At 42.7% G+C, this 20,316-nt stretch overlaps 1 protein-coding gene across 1 annotated transcript in view; it reads right to left on the bottom strand.

Moving 5' to 3' along the window:
• The window catches only part of LOC121320142 (butyrophilin subfamily 1 member A1-like), a 28,915-nt gene extending 18,910 nt beyond the window's left edge, over positions 1 to 10,005 (bottom strand). The window contains exon 1 of the mRNA XM_041258405.1: positions 9,825 to 10,005. Coding sequence (XP_041114339.1) covers positions 9,825 to 10,005 — 181 coding nt within the window. The remainder of the gene's footprint in view (positions 1 to 9,824) is intronic.
• Positions 10,006 to 20,316: the final 10,311 nt, after the last annotated feature.

The raw sequence follows: 20,316 nt of genomic DNA, 5'->3' as shown, positions 1-20,316 counted from the left end.
ACAATGGTGAAACAGGCAACCTGAACTGAGAACTAATGGTTTGTATCAAGTGGACAGAGCACCTCGCCTCTTGCTGCAATCTACCTGCCTTGGAGAAAAAGAAATCTACCAAGTCCACAAGCTAGCGTCAACCCTCAACAAATCTGACCCAGCTAAAAGAGACATCACCATTGAGGGATATATCAGTCGCATTAGAAACAATGTAGAAGATTGGAGACTGACCAAGGACCTGCTTAAAGCCAAGCTGCTGTCTCTAGCACTTGTTGACACAATACAAGAGTGGACTTCTACATTATCAGGTGAAACTAGAAAGAGAGAAACTGTGTGAAGCATTAACACAGAGATACTCCAGGTATGGTGACTGCTGCACGACCCTGCACACAGCCTATCTCAGACAATGCAAGAAAGATGAGGAGCCAAGAGACTTCTACGAGGAGCTTAAACGCCTCTACCATGCTGGTGAGCCCAACCCTGGAGAAAATGTGGACAAAAGCTTCAAACAACTTGTCATGTCTGCTGCGTTTTGCAGATTTTCACGTACTCTTTTTATTTGGTCTTATTTATTTTCTGTTCACTCTGCACACACTCTTAACTCAGGGGAGACTTCAGAAGGACAGAGATGTTATAAACTCCTAGTGGTTTATGTTCGAGCACTGGACGAGCTGTAAGTAAGTCCATATAACCTTTATTTAATCGGAAAGAAAGACACTCAAGACTCAGTCATTTTAAGTTTTACGAATCAGAGCAATGCTCCTTCACTTTATTAAAATGCTTTTAATATTTGGAAAAAGGTAGGTTGATCAGACCTCCAAATTCCAACACATGCAGTCTACAAGCACCCACTTCTATATTTCAGTTTCATTCAATATAACACTCTCTTAAAACCAAAACATAGTTTCAAAACCTTATAGCAATGCAACCAATACATGTGAGATATAACAATGTTAATAATATGCTTACCTCCTATTATAAGGAAAAGTAGCGTGAACAAAGGAATCAGTCTGGTGGAGATCTGCAAGTGATGGACCACTTCACCCTGTCGAGCAAAGGTCTTGAATGTGGTACCCTTTTGCGAAAAGTGTTTTTATAGGATTCGTCTCCATAGGAATACATGGAGAATCTTTATCAAGTCTAACTCTTATCTCTTTGGCACACAACAGCCTAAAAATTTAGAGCCTTGTGCCAACAATTAATAAAAATATAACACCTGGTCTACACATCCAATCATGATCTCACTCTCAACCCCTCCTTTATCTAAAAAGCTAGGTGAAACAAAGAAAATAATATTATTTTGAATATATGAGTGTTGTTTGAAATATATACAACACTGTAGTGTTAGTTAAGTATATAAGTGTTGTTTAAAGTATATACAACACTAATGTTATTGTTGAATATATAAGTGTTGTTTGAGATATATACAACACTATTAGTTATGATTATATTGATTATATGTATTAATGTCTAATAATATATTCCCTCATGCCATTCTATTCTTCAAATTAGTTTTCCTTCTCTCTTTACAGGCGTGTGCTTAACAGATATTACAAGGAGCTTCCATCTTATGTTTTTCCCAATATAGAGTTTTTCTTCATGGATAATCTATTTGTTTTTTATTTAAGTGTAAGATTGTAATGTCTCTGTCCTATGAGTTTCCTAACAGCACGAATTTTCCAATTTTTCTATGGCGAGAAGACACTCTATCCTTGACGCTGTTAGATAAGAGAACTTCGCTCTTCATGCCAACTATCCCTTTACTTTCTGGCACGACTTCAAGACAGGCTCACAGCAAGTTATAAAGTTTTTACTTTCTTAAAACCCATCTTCTATTCTTTTTCTTAAAATTACTTTTTAAGCTTCTTATTTTATATTTCAAACAACATCTCTTTATGTTGCATCATCTTTTAACTCAGAGTCAAACTAGACAGTTTCCTCCCTATAGAACATGATTACTAACTATTTTAAATGTAAACCTACCTTAATGAGAGACAATTTCATGTATATTATTATAACAGGCAGTGTTAAGCACATGGTCTTACACGCACAAATAGTTTATAGTAATAAGCAAGCATATTAAACCTTATTTCAACATTTAACAACATTTTCTTAGGCTAAAAAGGGTGCTGCAGAAACTTGCATTCAATTCTGGGAATCAAGCCCATCTTGATAAGAAACTGCATAAAAACTGGCCACTTGTATCAAACTATACCAGCTTCTACTGCATGATTTTATATAAAGAAAATACATAAGTTTCACAATTAAGAATTAAAACAGCATTACGCATTACTTTTGATTACACACTTACACAATTTTCCAAGCTAAAGATTATACAAACAATACAAAGGATTATAACACATATTATTGCATTAATACATTTCATTTTAAATTCTCCAATCCATGTCCGGGGTTTCAGCTCACTCCCAGCAAGACTCCACTTCGGTCTCAGGTTACACTTGGGTAGGCTCAGTGAACACAATAATAGGCTCTAGAATCCATCGTCTCGCATCACAGGTGTGAGTCACCATGGCCTTGACTTCATACCTACAAGACACTTGTACACGCTTAGTAGGGACACCTTCCTCACATTCTAATTTTCCCAGATGCGCCCATTTTACTAAGTGACCCTTTCATTCAATCCTCTTAATATCTTTTTGGGTTTACATTTAAATGAGAGAAAGAAACACCTACAGAATCATTGCATTCAAACAGGACTCTACAGTGTTTAGCCAAATGACTGCATGCCGGACAAAGTCTGAGCCCAGTCACTGATGACTTGCTTTGGCACATATTACATGCACAATTAACAAGAGGATTATGTTTTAATTTATGTGTCAGGGTTACTTGTGCACCATGTACAATAGTTCTGGATCTGTACACATTGCTACTATACACTTCTTTCTGCTCACATGGAGACACTTTAGAAGGGATGCCATTCATCCAGAATAGAGTAGGGGGCCAAAACTCACTGTTTTTCATATCAGCAGGCACCTAACTTGTAGTTTGTTTATCATCATTAGTGGGCAAACTCAATACAACTGAATCTGAATCAGCTCATGAACCATGAGCCTTAGCTACTGAGATTCTCCATACAAAAGGATTAAATGTTTTACTGACCAGCCTAGCTGATTCAGCGTTATTTGCGACAAACTGTACATTTGCAACTTGCCCCAAGAAGTCAGAGTGCTATAAGTGCGGTGGTAAATGCAGACACGCCCATGCACGACATCCTGAAAGCTGCTAGGACAGTATGGCAAAATGCACAGGTTTCCAAAATGCATGCAAGAAAAGTACAAGAAACTCCTCAAGTAGTAGCAGTTACAACCACATCAGACTTCCTTGAACCTGAGGGGGGTGAACTGCCTCCAAATAAATAATCCTACTTGGAAGAAAACACTGCCATCTAACAGCAACCAAAAATCCACAGAGAGAAACCACCCATGGCGATGAGAATATTCTGATGGGCCCCACAAAAACTACAACCAACACAAGAACTACAAACCACCTAACCATGAGGGATACCACCAAGGCAACAGGAGAGCAAATGATTGGAAGGAAAAGCGACAACAGGAACTTGAGCAGGAAGTGCAACTCTGTGTCCAACAACACATGCATAATTTGATGTCGACTCCTCCTACTACTGCACCACATGCTACTGAGATGCCCCCTAGTGGATCTAGGAGTTGCCAGGTCAACACCTCTAAACACGCACCTGACAGCTGACTAAGCCAAGATCCCTCTACACCTAGTAAAGGAAATACAATTGCAAGGTGTGGAGGAGGAGTTCCAACCAGAAACCCCAACACTGGAAAACGATGCACACTCCCTCCAAGAAGAAAATCATCCACAACCCAGGTCGAAGCAGATGTGTCTAGTTTGACAAAACTAGCCATCACTGCTCAAAAGCGAACCTATCTGGGCACCTTTATTAGGAAAGGCAGAGATTGTACACAAAGGTATTCATTCAAGACATGCTCCAAGAAGAGGCCTTCCTTGACCCAGGTGCCGAGATTACCCTTATAACGAACGAACTGTTTGAGGCACTAAAAACCAAACTGCAAATACAGGGTGGAACTGTGGATGAACACCCCAGTGAAATAAAGTTTACTGGATATGGCAGCAAAGAGGTGCAGCGACCAAGATTTAAGATTTGGTTGGACATCACATTTAATGGGACAAAAATCCATCACCCAATCCACTTCAGCTACAGCGAGGGAAAAGAACTACTAATTGGAATGGACTTACTGCTCAGGTTGAAACCCATAATAGACTGCGATCAGAATGAACTATGGGCAGGCGGCAAAAATGGAGACAACTACCCACAAATATGCAAAATCCACACAGACCGCTACACTCCAAGTGGCAAAAGTGATGAAGATGCCATTGCAGCACTGGGTTTTGTTGTCACTGCCCCACAGAGCCAAACAGCCCATGCAGATGAGAATTATTTAGACCTGACACTGCTGTTCCCTCCTGACTCCAAAGAGTTAATCACTAGCAGCCCCAGAATAAATGCAGAAGATGCTGCTGCAGCAAAGCCCAAGCAAGAAGACTGCTCAACCCAGACTGCTTGTCTCCTAGAAGTGGAACCACTACCCTTGTGCACAACCATCAACAAGGGGTTATAAACCCATGTCCTACTACAAATAGAGGACACGGTTGCCAAACTTTATCCCCTCTACTTAACATATGAACGGACATTGATCAATGTAAAACTGTCAACAAACTTCAGAGGCTGAGAAGAGACCTTACCTTTGTTGATAAAGCAGAGGACTTCCACAGTGTTCCCAACCACAAGAAGGCCTACAGAGCTGCAGGTAGATGCAACCTGTGGATTCGATTAGGAAACAGGAGACTCCTGCACACTGTTTATGTGCTCCCAAACCTCAGTAAATCTTTCTATCTTGGAGCAGACTTCCTAGTGCGACTCGGCATATGCATGGATAGAATTGGTGAACAGCTGTGGACCAGATTGCGAGGTGACCCTTCACCAATCACAGACAGCACAGAGCAGTTGTCTGGGCAGACAATCCCATAGGTCTGCCACATTGTCACTGCACAAGACACAATGCTCCCAGCACAACAAAGGGATAGCCTAGTGCAAATCGCACCCCAAGAAGGACAAGGATTACCAGAAAAGGAAGCATTTTTCCAACCAGGGATCTACTTCTCCAACCTGAACCTTGCAGTAGCTAAATTGGAACACATAGAGTTTACATCAAACTCTTCCTACCTTTCGGTGGACAATCTCAGTGCAGAATCAGTCGCAGTCCCTGCACACACTGAGATAGGGTTGGCAATTGTAAAGAACTTCCATTATTAAGAACTCACTGTCCCAGTTATAGGAACAGTACCTGACAATGTGGAGAAGCAAAACAATGTCACACTACCTCAAGGACTAATCTTAATTCAATCCATCTGCCCTATAAACAAAGACGATTTATATGACAGCAGGATAGAAAGGGGGGAATTGGTCCTCTCCGTCCAGGTGACTGATGATGAGATAAACTGCCAGCCACACCACGTAAACAAAGTGGTGCCAATGCCTGCAAAGGACTTATTAGAAGTCACAGAAGACAGAGTTCAGGTACAGACTGAAGAAATCTTCCCTGGATTTGAGGAGCAGCTGAAAGAACAGATCTCCACAGCTAATGCATTGGAGACAAATACACAGCGGCTACAACTGGAGCAGTTGATTTGTAAGCATAAGAGACTTTACTCCAGAGATTCCAACTATTGCAGGGAGACCAACTTACATATGGTCAAAATACCAACTGACACTGGACAAAAAACAGTTTACATCAGACAGTACAGGATCCCCATCGCAGCCCACGAGTCAATACAAGAGACAATTGACAAACTATCGGAAAGAGGCCTTATCAGGGAATGTAACTCCACTATAACTCGCCTATCTGGCTGGTTCTGAAGCCTACAGGAAAGTGGAGGATAACCATTGATTACAGGCAGCTAAACAAACAAGTTCCACTATCTAGATGGCCCATGACCTATTTAGATGAAACCCTTACCAAGGTTAAACAGGCAAAGTTCTTCACGGCCCTCGATGTGTCTAATGGATTTTGGACCCTGAAAGTGGACCCCAGAGACCAGTACAAATTGGCCTTCTCTTTCAATAATCGTCAGTTCACATGGAATCGGTGCCCATTTGGCTACTCCAAATCACCAGCGGAATTTAACATCTTCCTGCATAAAGTATTCCCGGATGCAGCAACAAGGAAGATTTCTATCTATGTGGATTACAGTTTAGTATGGAGTGACACCTGGGAAGAACACCTTGAGACACTTGGGTATGTACTACACCAACTAGAAAAGGCAGGTGCCAAAATATCACTTACTAAAGGACAGTGGTGTAGAAAACAGGTGAACTATGTTGGCTTTGAAATAGGAACAGAAGGCATACGACCACAGCAAAGCCAAACAGAAGCCCTGCGAGCTGTAAGACCACCCACTTCTGTAAAAGAACTCTGCAGTTTTCTGGGCATATGTAACTACTCACGTCACTTTGTGGATGACTATGCAAGGATTGCAAAACCTCTCTTTAAATTATTAAAGAAAGAAGAACTTTGGATATGGGGGCCAGAGCAAGAAAAAGCCATGACAGTACTGAAAGACTGTATCACACAAGCCCCATCCCTAGCATATCCTGATAAGAGTAAGGAATTCTACCTCACAACAGGATTCACAGATCAGAGTGTCAGTGCAGTCCTGTGCCAGATGCATGACAATGAAAAACGGATCATTGCATACGCAAGCAAAACCCTGAGTGAGGTAGAACTCAAATACTTGGACTGCGAGAAAGCTTTATTTGCCACAATATGGGCAATACAATACTTCAAGAATCTTGTGTGTGGCGTGAAAATCATCCTGGACACACGGCACCGTACCATTGCCTTCCTGAACAGCCAGACAATCTGAGATGGCAGAGTGTCAAGCAGCAGGATTGCATCCTGGATTTTGGCAGTTGAAGGACTCCCGATAGAAGTACGATATGCCAAGACAAGAAGAGTGAAGTAGCACAAAACCTGGAGGAACTTCACGACTGCACTATGCGCGAACCCAGTGCAGAAGCAGAAAACCTTCCAGAAGATCCCCCAGAACCTAATCCCCATTTGAACTACAATGAGGACGTGTGCTGGGGACTGCCGAACGTCTACATAGACAGCAGCACAACCAGGAAGGGAGGAACACTGAAAGCAGGAGCAGGACTAATATGGGAACATAACTCGTTCCAAAAGAGTTATCACCTGTTATCAAAAACCAGCCAATATGCCGAGTTGGTAGGAGCTTTTCTGGCTGTCCAAACAGCTATCCAGCAGAACATTACAGAATTTGTAATCTGTACAGACTCTGCATACACAAAGGACAGTTTCATTAACTACCTGCTCAAGATTGCAAGCCCATTCGCTACAATAGCCAATCAGAGCATGCAGCGGGAAATTCAAATAATGTCTTTGTTTGAAAAGTATAAAACCCCTGCTTTAGCCCAGCTCCTTGCTCCCCCAGACCTGCTAGCCTCCCCCAGACCTGCTAGCCACCCCTAGCCTGTGACTGCTGCCTCAGACCTAAGAAGACTAAAAAAACTCTAAGAAATTAAAGACTGCACCTGGAACCCTCAGCTCTAAGTATTTATCCATCAAGGTTGGGAGCCCTGACACTCGGAGAAACGCAAGAGACTACTTTTCAGGCTAGGTAACAATACTCTTAAAATATCTATTCAGGTATTGTGACCCCTTGTCTCAGTATGTACTAGTATTTCTTTGGTGAATTGTTGTTTTAAACCTTAGTTCTCATTGTAATGCTTTTAAATTGACATTTAATTGTGTAACTGTTTTGTGTGATTTTCAAACTTATTTTATTGCATGCTTAATAAATGCCATCTTTCTAAGAAGAGATTCCCAGCATTGATCATGTTGAACAAACACGATTCATGAACTTTGAACAGTCTGGAATGTGATCTATTTTCGGCTTGTTGTAACGTGTAAAACTGCCATCGTTTTCAGAGAGCGATATTAAAAATGGGTTTGTACATTACAATAGTACCCACAGCTATTATTGGAGGTCCCACTGAGATCTTGACAATCAAAGGTATATCTTTATGCCCAACTGTTCTTGGAGGTCGTTTAATTTATTGCTCTTAAGAAAATATTAACTGCCCACAATAGCACCCACACGCATTGGCAGTGCTGTCCGTGAGAGCAGCAAACGCCATCGCCATACTGGTGCTGTACCAGAGCCAGTTGGCGGAGAGGCTGCAGGACAGAGCCACGGAGGCAGACACAGGGGAGCTCTAGACTGTGGCTAAGGTGATGACTGACCTAATAGGGGAGTTCGCTCAGGCATCAGGGAGGTCGCTGGCGGCAATGGTGGCCGCGCGCCGGCATTTGTGGCTGACGCAAGCTAAGGTCGTGGAGACTGAGAAGGTGGCGCTGCTGGATGCCCCCATTACACCGGTGCAGACTTTCGGGGTGACCATTGATGTGAGCCTTGAGAGGTCCCACAAGGCCATGGAGGTCGCCTCAAAGTCCAACCAGGTGTTTGTCTGCTACAGGTCCCAATCTAGAGGTCAGTTATGCAGTGCTGCTACAGGGACAAGTAGTCAGACATGTGTGCGTTTTTACCTCCTTGACGTGACAAACCGAACGAGACCCTCTCTGGGCTCTAGAGTTTTGCAGGCAGCATGCCCTTAGGCATCATGTGGGCTCTGTTGCTATCACTGTGGGGCTGTACTGTCGGTAATCTGGAGCCACGACAGCTTTGGTACAGCTTTTGTCATTCGAGTTGAAAGGGAACATTAGGTTATTACCATAACCCTGGTTCCCTGAAAGAGAATGACAACCATTACTCTTCTAGGCCATGTCCCCAGCTGACCTCTGATTTCGAAAGAAAATGGCAATGTGCTACTGTGAGGACATCCCTCTTCAGCAGGAGGTGGGCGGGACTTCCCCTCACAGCAGGGCCCTGATAGGGCAGCTTTGGTATATTTCCCTCTAGTGGAGGGAAGGGAGATTGGCCTTTTTTCTTTCTAAAGGGATATAACTGGAGGGGATATTTATTAAACTGCTACTGGTAGTGCTACTGACAAACCAGATGGTAATAAAGGGGACAATTTAGCTTATTGCACTGTTATTTGAGTCAGCACTTATTGTGTCTGTTTTTCTTGTAGTGACAGAAAAGAAGAAGGAGACATTGAATAAAGGTTGTGTGTGTGTTACCTGTTCCCATGTGTTGCTACAAATGCTAAAGTAAGTTGTGTGTATTGCTCTGACTGGTACATGTGCAGCCCTCTCGGAGAGCAGCGAACGTTTAATACAATAAAACTTTAACTTCAACACAACTAACTTTAGATCCACTTCTAAGGCTGGTAGGAAAATGACGGGCACAGACACTCGGATATCCCATGTCCAGAAACCACTACAGCCAGGATGGCAATTAGAAGATGGAACACAGCTGATACATTTGGGGTTGAAAGGAGGTACTATGTTATAGTTCTGTGTGATATTAAGTAGTTCTAGTGCACACAGTGTTAATGATTGTTAATATTAGTTTGGCCCAGTCCTCTGAATACAGACAGCGACAGTGTGTTTTCCAGTTTATCCAGGCTCAGTTCCTGGATTGTTCCACTGCTGTCGTTCGGACCTACATGAGCCTTGGACACACACTTTTTAGAATTTTTGTCAAAGCAGCAAAAGGCATTCCAGAAATACGCTGGTGTGTTCACACTATGGTTCATTAGACTGCTAGGATTGGATTATCCAGTTGGCAACTTTTATTCACGTTGTTGAGGACAGCCCTCTCCATTTGATTCCACACACCCCTGTTGGAGTGTGGGTGCTGTGGAGCCGCGTTGGTCAGGGTGAAGATGGAGTACGCTGCGCACTGATCGTCTGCCTGGGGCACGGGGTAAAGGTGGCCCTTGTCATATCCAGATTTAACATAATCATTGTTGATGGCTTGATTCTCACCCAAGTTTTGGACATTTTCTTCAGTTGTCATGTCAGGACCACCATTGATGTCGTCAAGCTGTAAAAATGTTCTTGGTTATTCATTGATGAAGGAAACGCAAAGCAAAACAAAACAAACAAACAAACAATGCTTTGCAATCAATTGTAAAAGACATTGGCACTTGTCGTGTCCTAGTTAATGGCTGCACATCCCTCTCGCTCTCCAGACGGGTGTTTTTGTACATTGATGAATGTAGCAGGTGGACTGCAATGGGTAGGATAGTGAGACCCTGGGGAATCCTGTCTTTAAACTTTCTTTTAATTTTTGTTTGTTATAATTGATTATTTGTTTGATTGGCAATTTGGTTGTGTTATATAAATCAACCGTTTTGTCTAACTGTATTCAAAGTTTTTGACATAGAAGGAGGGAGAGGATTGTGGGAACGGCGAGGATCATGGGAGTAGGAGGAAAGCGCGCCAGTTTCAGAATTACAGCAGAAGGATACCAGTCGGTGAAAACAATATTAAGATCTTAACATCATTGTGAGGAGGAGGCGGAGGAGTGGGTGATAGAGGAGTGGGAGAAAGGGGGGAAACAAAAAAAGCTGCTGAAAAGAGGTAGAAAGAAAAGTAGTTCAGAATGTGAGATTGAAGAAGGAAGGGAGGGGAGGATGAGAGTGATTTAAAGAGTATGTGGCAATTATGAAAGCTGTAGAGAAAGAAAAAAAATGGGGAGATAAATCCTCTAAAAATTGCTAAGTGGATTAAAAGTGCAGTTGAGAACATTGAAAAGCAAATAAAATGCAGGGAGGTGATCTGTTGGTAATCTGTAAAACTGAAGTTCAAATGAGGAAATTACTGGAGTTAAAGATGTTAGATAAAGGGAAGATTAAGTGCCAGTTACCTAAAAGAAAACTAACTGCAAAGGGAGTCATTTATGGAGTCCCCAAAGATATCTCAGAGGAAGAAATAGAGTGAACTGAAAAATGAAAGAGTAAATGAAGTTAAGAGATTTCAAATTTTAAAAAGTCATTTCTGGTAAAACAGTACATCCTAGTGCCGTTAAGATGTTTTACGTGTCAGAGATTCAGTCATGTGGCAGTGGTGTGTAAAAGTCAGATGAGCTGGGTGAAAGCATGGGTATGAGCAATGTAAAACAGATAAGAAGAAATGTCAGAATTAGAATAGTAGTGAAGGCAGCCATTTGAAATTTAATGGAATCAGACCAGATTATACATGATGTGTTAAATTTGAAAAGTTAAGAATGACTAGGGTACTAGTAATAAATTGTGTTTTTAGTTGTACAATGGAATGGGCATGGTCAAGAGTTTCAAAAATATATTGACTCCTTTCCTGAGAAACCAGATATAGTGTGTGTGCAAGAGACATGGTTAAAAACTTTTTAAATTCCTGGGGGGGTGTGTTTTAGCAAGGACAGGGAAGAAGGAAATGGGGGAGGAGTTTGCATATTTATCAAGGAAGGTATAAAGCATGTGCAGGGGGTAACGCAATGTAAAAAATGGAAGCTATTTTAGTGGATATTGTAGTAAATGAGAAAATGAGGGTAGTGATATATATAATCCTCGTAAAATCATTGATTTGGATGAATTAAAACTAATGATGAAAACAGATCACAATTTACCGATTTTGGTATGTGGAGATTTAAATGGACATAATGAGTTGTGGGGCAGTGGTGAAAGAGATAGGAATGGGAGCGTTACAGAAGAGTGTATTGATTTGAGCAATTTAGTGATACTTAATAATGAAGAGGCAACAAGGATGAAAGAGTATACAGGGAATATGAGCAGTATTGATATTTCATTACGTTCTAGTATAGCAGGAAAGTGTGAATGGAAAGTTAATGAGTATAAATATAGGAGTGGTCATATTAATCAAAGAGAAAGTAGTGCTATGTGGAATTTGAAGAAAGCAAAGTGGGTGTTGTATACATTTAAATGTGATGAGGCTATCAATGATTTGCTAGTTTCGAGTGATGTGAATGTTTTTTGTGAAAGTGACTGAAGCCATTTTTAAGGTGGCAAATGAGACAATCCCAATTAAAAAACCTGGGAAGGTGGGGAGGAATCCTGTGCCTTGGTGGAGCAAGGAATGTGAGTTTGCAGTAAAGGATAGAAGTGTTCCGGAGTTGTAATTCGATTGAACCCTTGGTGATTACGTTTTCTATTTTACTCACACATGCTTGAATATAGAGGAGATACATCACTTGCAAAGGACGTCACATTATTTTAAATATCTATATTTCTGCCCACTCAGTTTAAGCTGATATCCGGTTAAAGAAGCCATTAAAACAAAGAGAGAGTGTGCGAGCGAGAGAGGGGAGTACTATAGACAGTAAAGAGAAGTTTACACAGATTATATACAAAAGGGTAGTGAATTTAGGTTACCGGCAGTGATTTTAGTTTACAGAATCAAAGTCTGACGGTCAAGAAAATACTTTTTGCTATCCATTTTATTTATAGTTCTTTATCTTCTTTTTCTTTTTTGTATTCCTGTGGCAGAGCAAAGCTCTGCCCTTTAAATTGGCAGGGATGGGGTTAATTTCCCCTGCCTGCCTGGGTTTATTATGTTCAGGTGGCTGGGGTTGATTAGTTGATTAGGTTGATTAACGATCAATCAGCGCCCAGCCACCTGATATAAAAGGAGGCCTCTGCTTCTCATTTGGGGAGAGGGAGCTGAGGAAGCAGGTTGGTTTTTTTGGGGTTGTTTAGAAAGTTTGAGTCCAGTGAAGGCATCGCCCAGCCTGGAAACTGTTATTTTTTGTAAGTTTTGCTTTTTATCTTTTTGTGTTTAAATTGCTTTGTTTTGGCCCTTGTGCCCTTTCATTTTTGTGTTTATTTATAATAAAATAGTTATTTTTTTTTGAACTGCAGTCTGTCTGGGCCTCTATCCACTCGCCAGCCTGCCACATTTGGTGTCAGAAGTGGGATAGCGCCACCTAGAGGCTCAGAGCAGTATTTTTGTTTTGTTTTGTGAATTTTTGGGATAATTTTTTTTTTTTTTTTTTTGAAAAAAAAAAAGAAATGGGAAAGAAGAGCAGACAGCGGCAAAGGCAGGAAAAGCAGCAGCAGCTGAAGAAATGTAAGCTGCTGCAGCCACCGCTGGAGGACCCGGCCAGCCTCTTCCCCTGGTGTTCCTGGTGTGGGAAGGAGGACCATCGTTGGCGGTCCTGCCCAGACGTGCCACCGGCAAACTGGTGTGGCCGGTGTGAGGAGGACGGCCACAACTGGGCAGGATGCCCCTACAACCAGGCCCAGGAAGAGGTGCCTTGTTCACCCCGGGCATCAGGGGCCACCCCACTACCTCCAGCACCACCACCTTCACCACCGTCCCAGGAGATCTGGGACTGGTTGATGCACCCTGAGGCAGACCTCGTCCACGATCTCCCCATAGTTATCAACACGCTGTGGCGTCGAGATGGGGAGAGGTGGGAACAGTGGGAGGAACAACACCACCCGGCCTCCTTCCCAGAGGTTGCCCTCATGGTGGTTAATTACCTGGCGGTAGACATGGGAGATGCCCCGGTCACTCCAATAAAGAGGGGTGAGCCGCCTTCCCGAGAGCCAGAGAGGGGTGAGCCTGCCTTCCCGAGAGCCAGAGAGGGGTGAGGAGCTGCCGTCGCTCCCAGAGCCAGAGAGGGGTGAGGAGCTGCCGTCGTCCCCAGAGCCAGAGAGGGGTGAGGAGCTGCCGTCGCTCCCAGAGCCAGAGAGGGGTGAGGAGCTGCCGTCGCTCCCAGAGCCAGAGAGGGGTGAGGAGCTGCCGTCGCTCCCAGAGCCAGAGAGGGAGGAGGATCTGCCGTCGCTCCCAGAGCCAGAGAGGGAGGAGGATCTGCCGTCGCTCCCAGAGCCAGAGAGGGAGGAGGATCTGCTGTCGCTCCCAGAGCCAGAGAGGGAGGAGGATCTGCTGTCGCTCCCAGAGCCAGAGAGGGAGGAGGAGCTGCCGTCGCTCCCAGAGCCAGAGAGGGAGGAGGAGCTGCCGTCGCTCCCAGAGCCAGAGAGGGAGGAGGATCCTGCCGTCGCTCCCAGAGCCAGAGAGGGGTGAGGGGCTGCCGTCGCTCCCAGAGCCAGAGAGGGAGGAGGAGCTGCCGTCGCTCCCAGAGCCAGAGAGGGAGGAGGATCTGCTGTCGCTCCCAGAGCCAGAGAGGGAGGAGGAGCCTCCGTCGCTCCCAGAGCCAGAGAGGAGTGGAGGAGCTGCCGTCGCTCCCAGAGCCAGAGAGGGAGGAGGATCTGCTGTCGCTCCCAGAGCCAGAGAGGGAGGAGGATCTGCCGTCGCTCCCAGAGCCAGAGAGGGAGGAGGATCTGCCGTCGCTCCCAGAGCCAGAGAGGGAGGAGGAGCCTCCGTCACTCCCAGAGCCAGAGAGGGAGGAGGATCTGCTGTCGCTCCCAGAGCCAGAGAGGGAGGAGGATCTGCTGTCGCTCCCAGAGCCAGAGAGGGAGGAGGATCTGCCGTCGCTCCCAGAGCCAGAGAGGGAGGAGGATCTGCCGTCGTCCCCAGAGCCAGAGAGGGGGGAGGAGCCGCCGCCGCTCCCAGAGCCCGAGAGGGAGGAGCCGCCGCCGCTCTCAGAGCCCGAGAGGGAGGAGCCGCCGCCGCTCTCAGAGCCCGAGAGGGAGGAGCCGCCGCCGCTCTCAGAACCCGAGAGGGCCAGTGTACGTTGTACATGGGGGGAGGTGTGTGGCAGAGCAAAGCTCTGCCCTTTAAATTGGCAGGGATGGGGTTAATTTCCCCTGCCTGCCTGGGTTTATTATGTTCAGGTGGCTGGGGTTGATTAGTTGATTAGGTTGATTAACGATCAATCAGCGCCCAGCCACCTGATATAAAAGGAGGCCTCTGCTTCTCATTTGGGGAGAGGGAACTAAGGAAGCAGGTTGGTTTTTTTGGGGTTGTTTAGAAAGTTTGAGTCCAGTGAAGGCATCGCCCAGCCTGGAAACTGTTATTTTTTGTAAGTTTTGCTTTTTATCTTTTTGTGTTTAAATTGCTTTGTTCTGGCCCTTGTGCCCTTTCATTTTTGTGTTTATTTATAATAAAATAGTTATTTTTTTTGAACTGCAGTCTGTCTCTGGGCCTCTATCCACTCGCCAGCCTGCCACAATTCCTTTAAACTTAAAGGGCCTCCGTTCATTTTATGTAAACTATTATACTGAGCTATACAATCTTCCTTTCCATTTTCCAAAAGTAATTCAAATAAAAATGACGCATTAGAAAACAAGTGTGTTTTCTATTTTTGTTCTTGGGAAAACTCCTCCTGTTTATGCTCATCATAGGGATCGCTTTTTCATCAGCCAAAATACATTTCACAAATAATGTGCTGGACAAATAACTTACCAATATCTGCAATTTCCTAGCTGACTACATTCACACTACATTGATGTGCCGCGTCTGCCAGATTTGAAAGGGTCTTACCTCCACCTTTAACGCAAAGAGGTCCGGGACTTCAGCACAAAAACACTTCCGCAGAAGTCTACTGTTTTGTACACTCCGTCAAAGGGTACAGTTTAGGGCACGTAAAGCTCCCTTCACTCGTTCCCTAAGGAATTGGGACACCCCCTAAGATGGCCACCACAGTACTTATGCCCCTCAAGCGAGGGTCACGAGTGAGGGAGGGTGCGGTTTAGGATGCAGCCTTGTATAGAATTAGAGCGCATGAGAATGGATTATGTATGCAGTGTGGGGTTAGGGAAGTAGTGGAACAATGTTGTGAGAATATATGTGACCTGCTTCATCAGGATCAATCATGCAGGTCTATCATGAAGGTCAATGATTCATTGAATTATATTTATTTTATATTTGCTTATTATTTGAATTGGATATATACAAGATTAGAGTAGCATTTCTATGTTTAAAAGCTATGTTCAAAAGTGTTCTATATCTTTAATTAGCTTAACATTAGTTTCTTTTCCAAATGCATTTCCCCCATAGATTAGAGAACACATTCCCATATTCCCACATGAAGATGTGCTACACACGTCCCGAGACCCATTCCCCAGGCTTGCAGGCGCCCGGGCAGCGCTTAGCCAATTACGCGCTGTCCATGTGGACTACCAACCGTAGCCAGCGAGGGAATGACTCGGGCTTAAACCAAAGCTGTAGAGCACATCCTCATTTTTGAAGGAGGCGTGATGGCACAGAAAATTACTTTTTCAGGCGCAATGCCAGTCTGAAACAGTTGCAGCTGTGTCCCATTTTCAATAACAGATTTGCAGTGAAAAAATAGTCTTGCAATGTTGCATGGTTCTGACTCAACTTTTTGGGCGTTTGAGGGTGTTCCCTACTTACTTTCTTTGGCACACATTCCAATTTTTAAACTAGAGTATGACTGCATGCAGCCCACTTGCGTCTCTCTGAGTTATTCCTCCTCCGAGAAGTTCTGACGGATTCACTGTAGCTGCAGATAACAGACTCCGAGGTGTATTTAGAAAGTAGTTCTAACAAGAGAATGTTTTGATTCCAAATACTATCACTAATACTAGCTCATAATAATAATACAAGTATTTTATGATGTTACCAAGTTTTGCGATGTCCACTAACATTTACCCTCAACACGCATTCCTTTAAAAGCATTATTGTTTTTGTAGGAATCTTACAGGTAAGGCGTGGGTGTATTATCACAGAAAGTTTCTCTGCGCTTGTTACTTCCCTGCCCTAAATAGCTTGCTTAATTTTCTTTTTTTTCACTTTCTCTTTACCCTCTAAAAAATAATGTGTGAAATATAACACAAGTCAGTGTTCATTCATTTTGTGTTAAAATCAACAAACCATTTTACCCACCTCCCCTTCCTTCTTCTTTGTGTTACCAACACCCCCCTCTTCCCCTCCCCCAGGGGGGTCTATCAGAATGGGTAAAGTGTTTGAAAATGAAAACAAAACTCATGTTTCTCACATAGGTTTGATTCCACTAACCTGGGAATCACAGTCCCCTGCTCTACCAACAGAGATGTCCAGCCAACTGGCTCTCCTACTGCATGAAACACATTATTACACTGTGTGATGTGGACCTGGGCTAAGCTGGGGTTCACACCTTGGTTTCATTTGTCACTTGAACTGGATTCAAAGCCAAACATTATTGAGAAAAAGGTAAATTAAACAACATTTTTGAAATTTTTGCATCATGCGGGACTTGAATTATCTACTCTAGGAATCGAAGTCCAACACTCTGACAAGTGAGCGAGCCAGAGCTGCTGTCATATTCCTTCCTATTTTAACTAAGGGTTTGTATAACATAGGTGATTACTGCGTTGAAAAAATCCAATAAGAGTCCCTTCTATTGTATCTTTGACAGATTCAAACAAATAGACATTGTGGCGGAAAAAACAAGCACAAAATAGAAGACTTCAACGACAACTCTGGTGTTCATTGATCAATTATTATTTAAAATACCAGTCATGCTGTATCATTGTGTTGTGGGTCTGGTTTCAACAAAACTCCCCCTATCTATTAATCACCTCACAGTAATGATCCAAGCAGAAACTGCAGTAGAAATAAATATACAGAACAAATACCATGTCATCTTAAGTGGGAAGAAATTAAATATTTGGAAAAAATAGATTCTATGAAGTAACCATTTAAACCATAGAAATATTAAGCTGTGTAATGTTTTCATAGAGGAAAGGCCTGGTTTCACTGAGACATGCAGACATTATGTGCAAACCCATTGTCCATAGGTCTTGCCAGCCCATCTTGCATTGTTCCACACTCTCCCTTCTCATCCATTTTCCCTGCCTGGCCTGGGAAATGGCCTTTACACACCTCATCCTCTCCTCCTGATTTTGCACCTCGTTGACTACCAGCTTCCTCCATTGAGCTGGGGTTGTCTTGTGCCATGTATGAGGAGCTGAACTGAGACCAAAAACTCCTTTTCCATGCTGAACTTGCCCCATAATATCAATGATTCGAAGGGTAGCCCTAGCATCTTCCACAGCTTTCTTTGCCACCCACTTCCAGTTTTTAACACAGGTGCTGCCACCCTTATGCATTTGTCGCATGAATCTACTAATGTCATTTCCAGTCGACCTTGGCACACTTGAACTCCTTGGTTAGAGCAGAGATTGGTAGCTGCAGTATTCCTTTACAATAAAGTCCCACTCTGCTGAGGCAATGTGGAACTCCCAACCATTTCTTGACGTAGGAACTGAATAAACATTCCAGCTTCTTAACCTCGTACACAGTCAGTGGCCACAGCAGCCTCGGCAGCAGACCAAACTGAAAGCACCAGAGTTTTAGTTTGCTGTGTAAAGTGCTGTTGTCTATGCTCTTCAACCCTTCCTCTGCTTGTTGTCTAACTTCTCCTGCGTGAACTGTGTCCTTTAGATCCCCGTCATAACATCTTCCCAGACTTTTCACTGGCTTCTGTTGGTATAGCCTCACCATTAATGCAGAACCTTTTATCTACTACTTGACCTTTAATTATAGAGATGCTCCTTGATTTAGTGGGCTTGAATTGCATTAGTGCCCATTAAATTTTATTGGTTAATTTGCCCAATAACCAATTAGTGCAGGATATATATATATATATATATATATATATATATATATATATATATATATATATATATATATATATATATATATATATATATAAATATAAAACTGTGTGTTAAGTGACAGTAAATGCTGACAAATCTGAAAAAGACAGGAAATTGTCAGGTAAGACCTCCACTGCGCTCTTACTTCACCCATGTTCTGACAAGGCTTTCCAGCACACACTGCTGAACTGCTACAGTAGGGGGTTTCACTTCACACAGCATAGATAGTCACCACCACTGGGCAGGTCAGCGGGTCACTGAGGACTCAAAAGTTCTCTGAAACTGCCTAATATGCTTAGATCAGCAGTTCTCATGCCTGGTCCTGTGGACCCCCTTGTGCCTGCTGTTACTTTTTTTTTTCCAACTCAATTTCTTTATTGAACACTCAATTAAAGTAACTGTTTAATGATTTCAAAGAGGTGGAGATTTCATGTTATGTATGAAATTGAATAGAACTTGAAATCTACTTCTTATAAGCTGAAAAATAATTTAAAAATCTGATTAACCAAATTGTTAGTTCACTTGACTGTTCATTTAAGTAAGTGACAGCTCAGCTGGAACAAAACCCAGCAGAAACGAGGGGTCCCCCGGACCAGGACTGTGAACCACTGCTTTAGAAGTGAAGAAAGAGCACTGTTCTGTGTGACTAAAAGCATTGACATGCGAATTGTAAAAGATAATCAGAACACCTCTGAAGTGAGATGATGTATTTCTTCTATACTTTTCTTTCTCAAGTATACAAACATGTTTAACAGTAACCTTTGTTTTCAACCCTTTCAGCTATTTTTATTTATTTGGTTGACAAAAGCCATACTCGTTTTTAATATGCTGGAAAATACATGTGGATGTATGTGTGGCATAATAATGAAATCATTGAAAGGACATCAAATACTGTAGTATCAATCATGGGGTTGGTTTTCTTGATTTTTAACTGAAGAGATTCATGTTTACAGTAGCTTTTATTTTGTTTGTTTAGCAGAAATGGACACCCCTTGAACGTGCGTGTAGGTTGCCACAGAATGGTCATCTTTGTATTGGAAATCACACATAGTTGTGTAATGTTGTTCATAAGGAACAGGAAACAATTTCACTGCAAAACTTACAAAAATTAAGAGATTAAACAAATGTCACATAGTCAACAGTCATTACTACAGTTGTTTTGGTTTCAATCACAAAGGACAGTGACTCTTCTAAATTTCTGAAGGATAGCTACTGTATTAGCTCCTGTACTGTTTCAGAGAACTTTTGAGTCCTCGGCAACCCGCTGACCTGCCCAGTGGTGGCGACTACCTGTGTTGTGTGAAGTGAACCCCCTTACTGTAGCAGTTAAGCAGTGTGTGCTGGAAAGCCTTGTCAGAACATGGGTGAAGTAAGAGCACAGTGGAGCTCTTACCTGACAATTTCCCGTCTTTTTCGGCTTTGTCACTGTCACTTAAAACATGTTTTAAAACAACTTGTTTTTAATTTCCATTGTTTATTTTTTTTACTGAAATGTTGAGTTCAAATATCTGTATTCAAATGCAATGGAAACTACATTATTTCTTTCATTGTTGGTTTCTCTGTGTAAGTTTTAGGTTTGCAAACCATCTTAGTATTTGCAACCTATATGATTAAAGTAAACATTTCCAAGTATGATCACATTTTAAGTATATTATACATGTATACATAGACTTCTCATCAATAGACAGTGTATTTGAATTTTCTGTTTACGTATGTGGAGTCTGTGCAATGATAATAAATAATAATAATAATAATAATAATAATAATAATCATAATAATATAATCATAATAATAATAACTAGAACTGCCAGGCAGTTTTATGGCTC

The sequence above is a fragment of the Polyodon spathula genome, chromosome 8, assembly GCF_017654505.1.
Source record: "Polyodon spathula isolate WHYD16114869_AA chromosome 8, ASM1765450v1, whole genome shotgun sequence".
Lineage (NCBI taxonomy): Eukaryota > Metazoa > Chordata > Actinopteri > Acipenseriformes > Polyodontidae > Polyodon > Polyodon spathula.
This window is presented reverse-complemented; position numbering and strand designations above follow the sequence as displayed.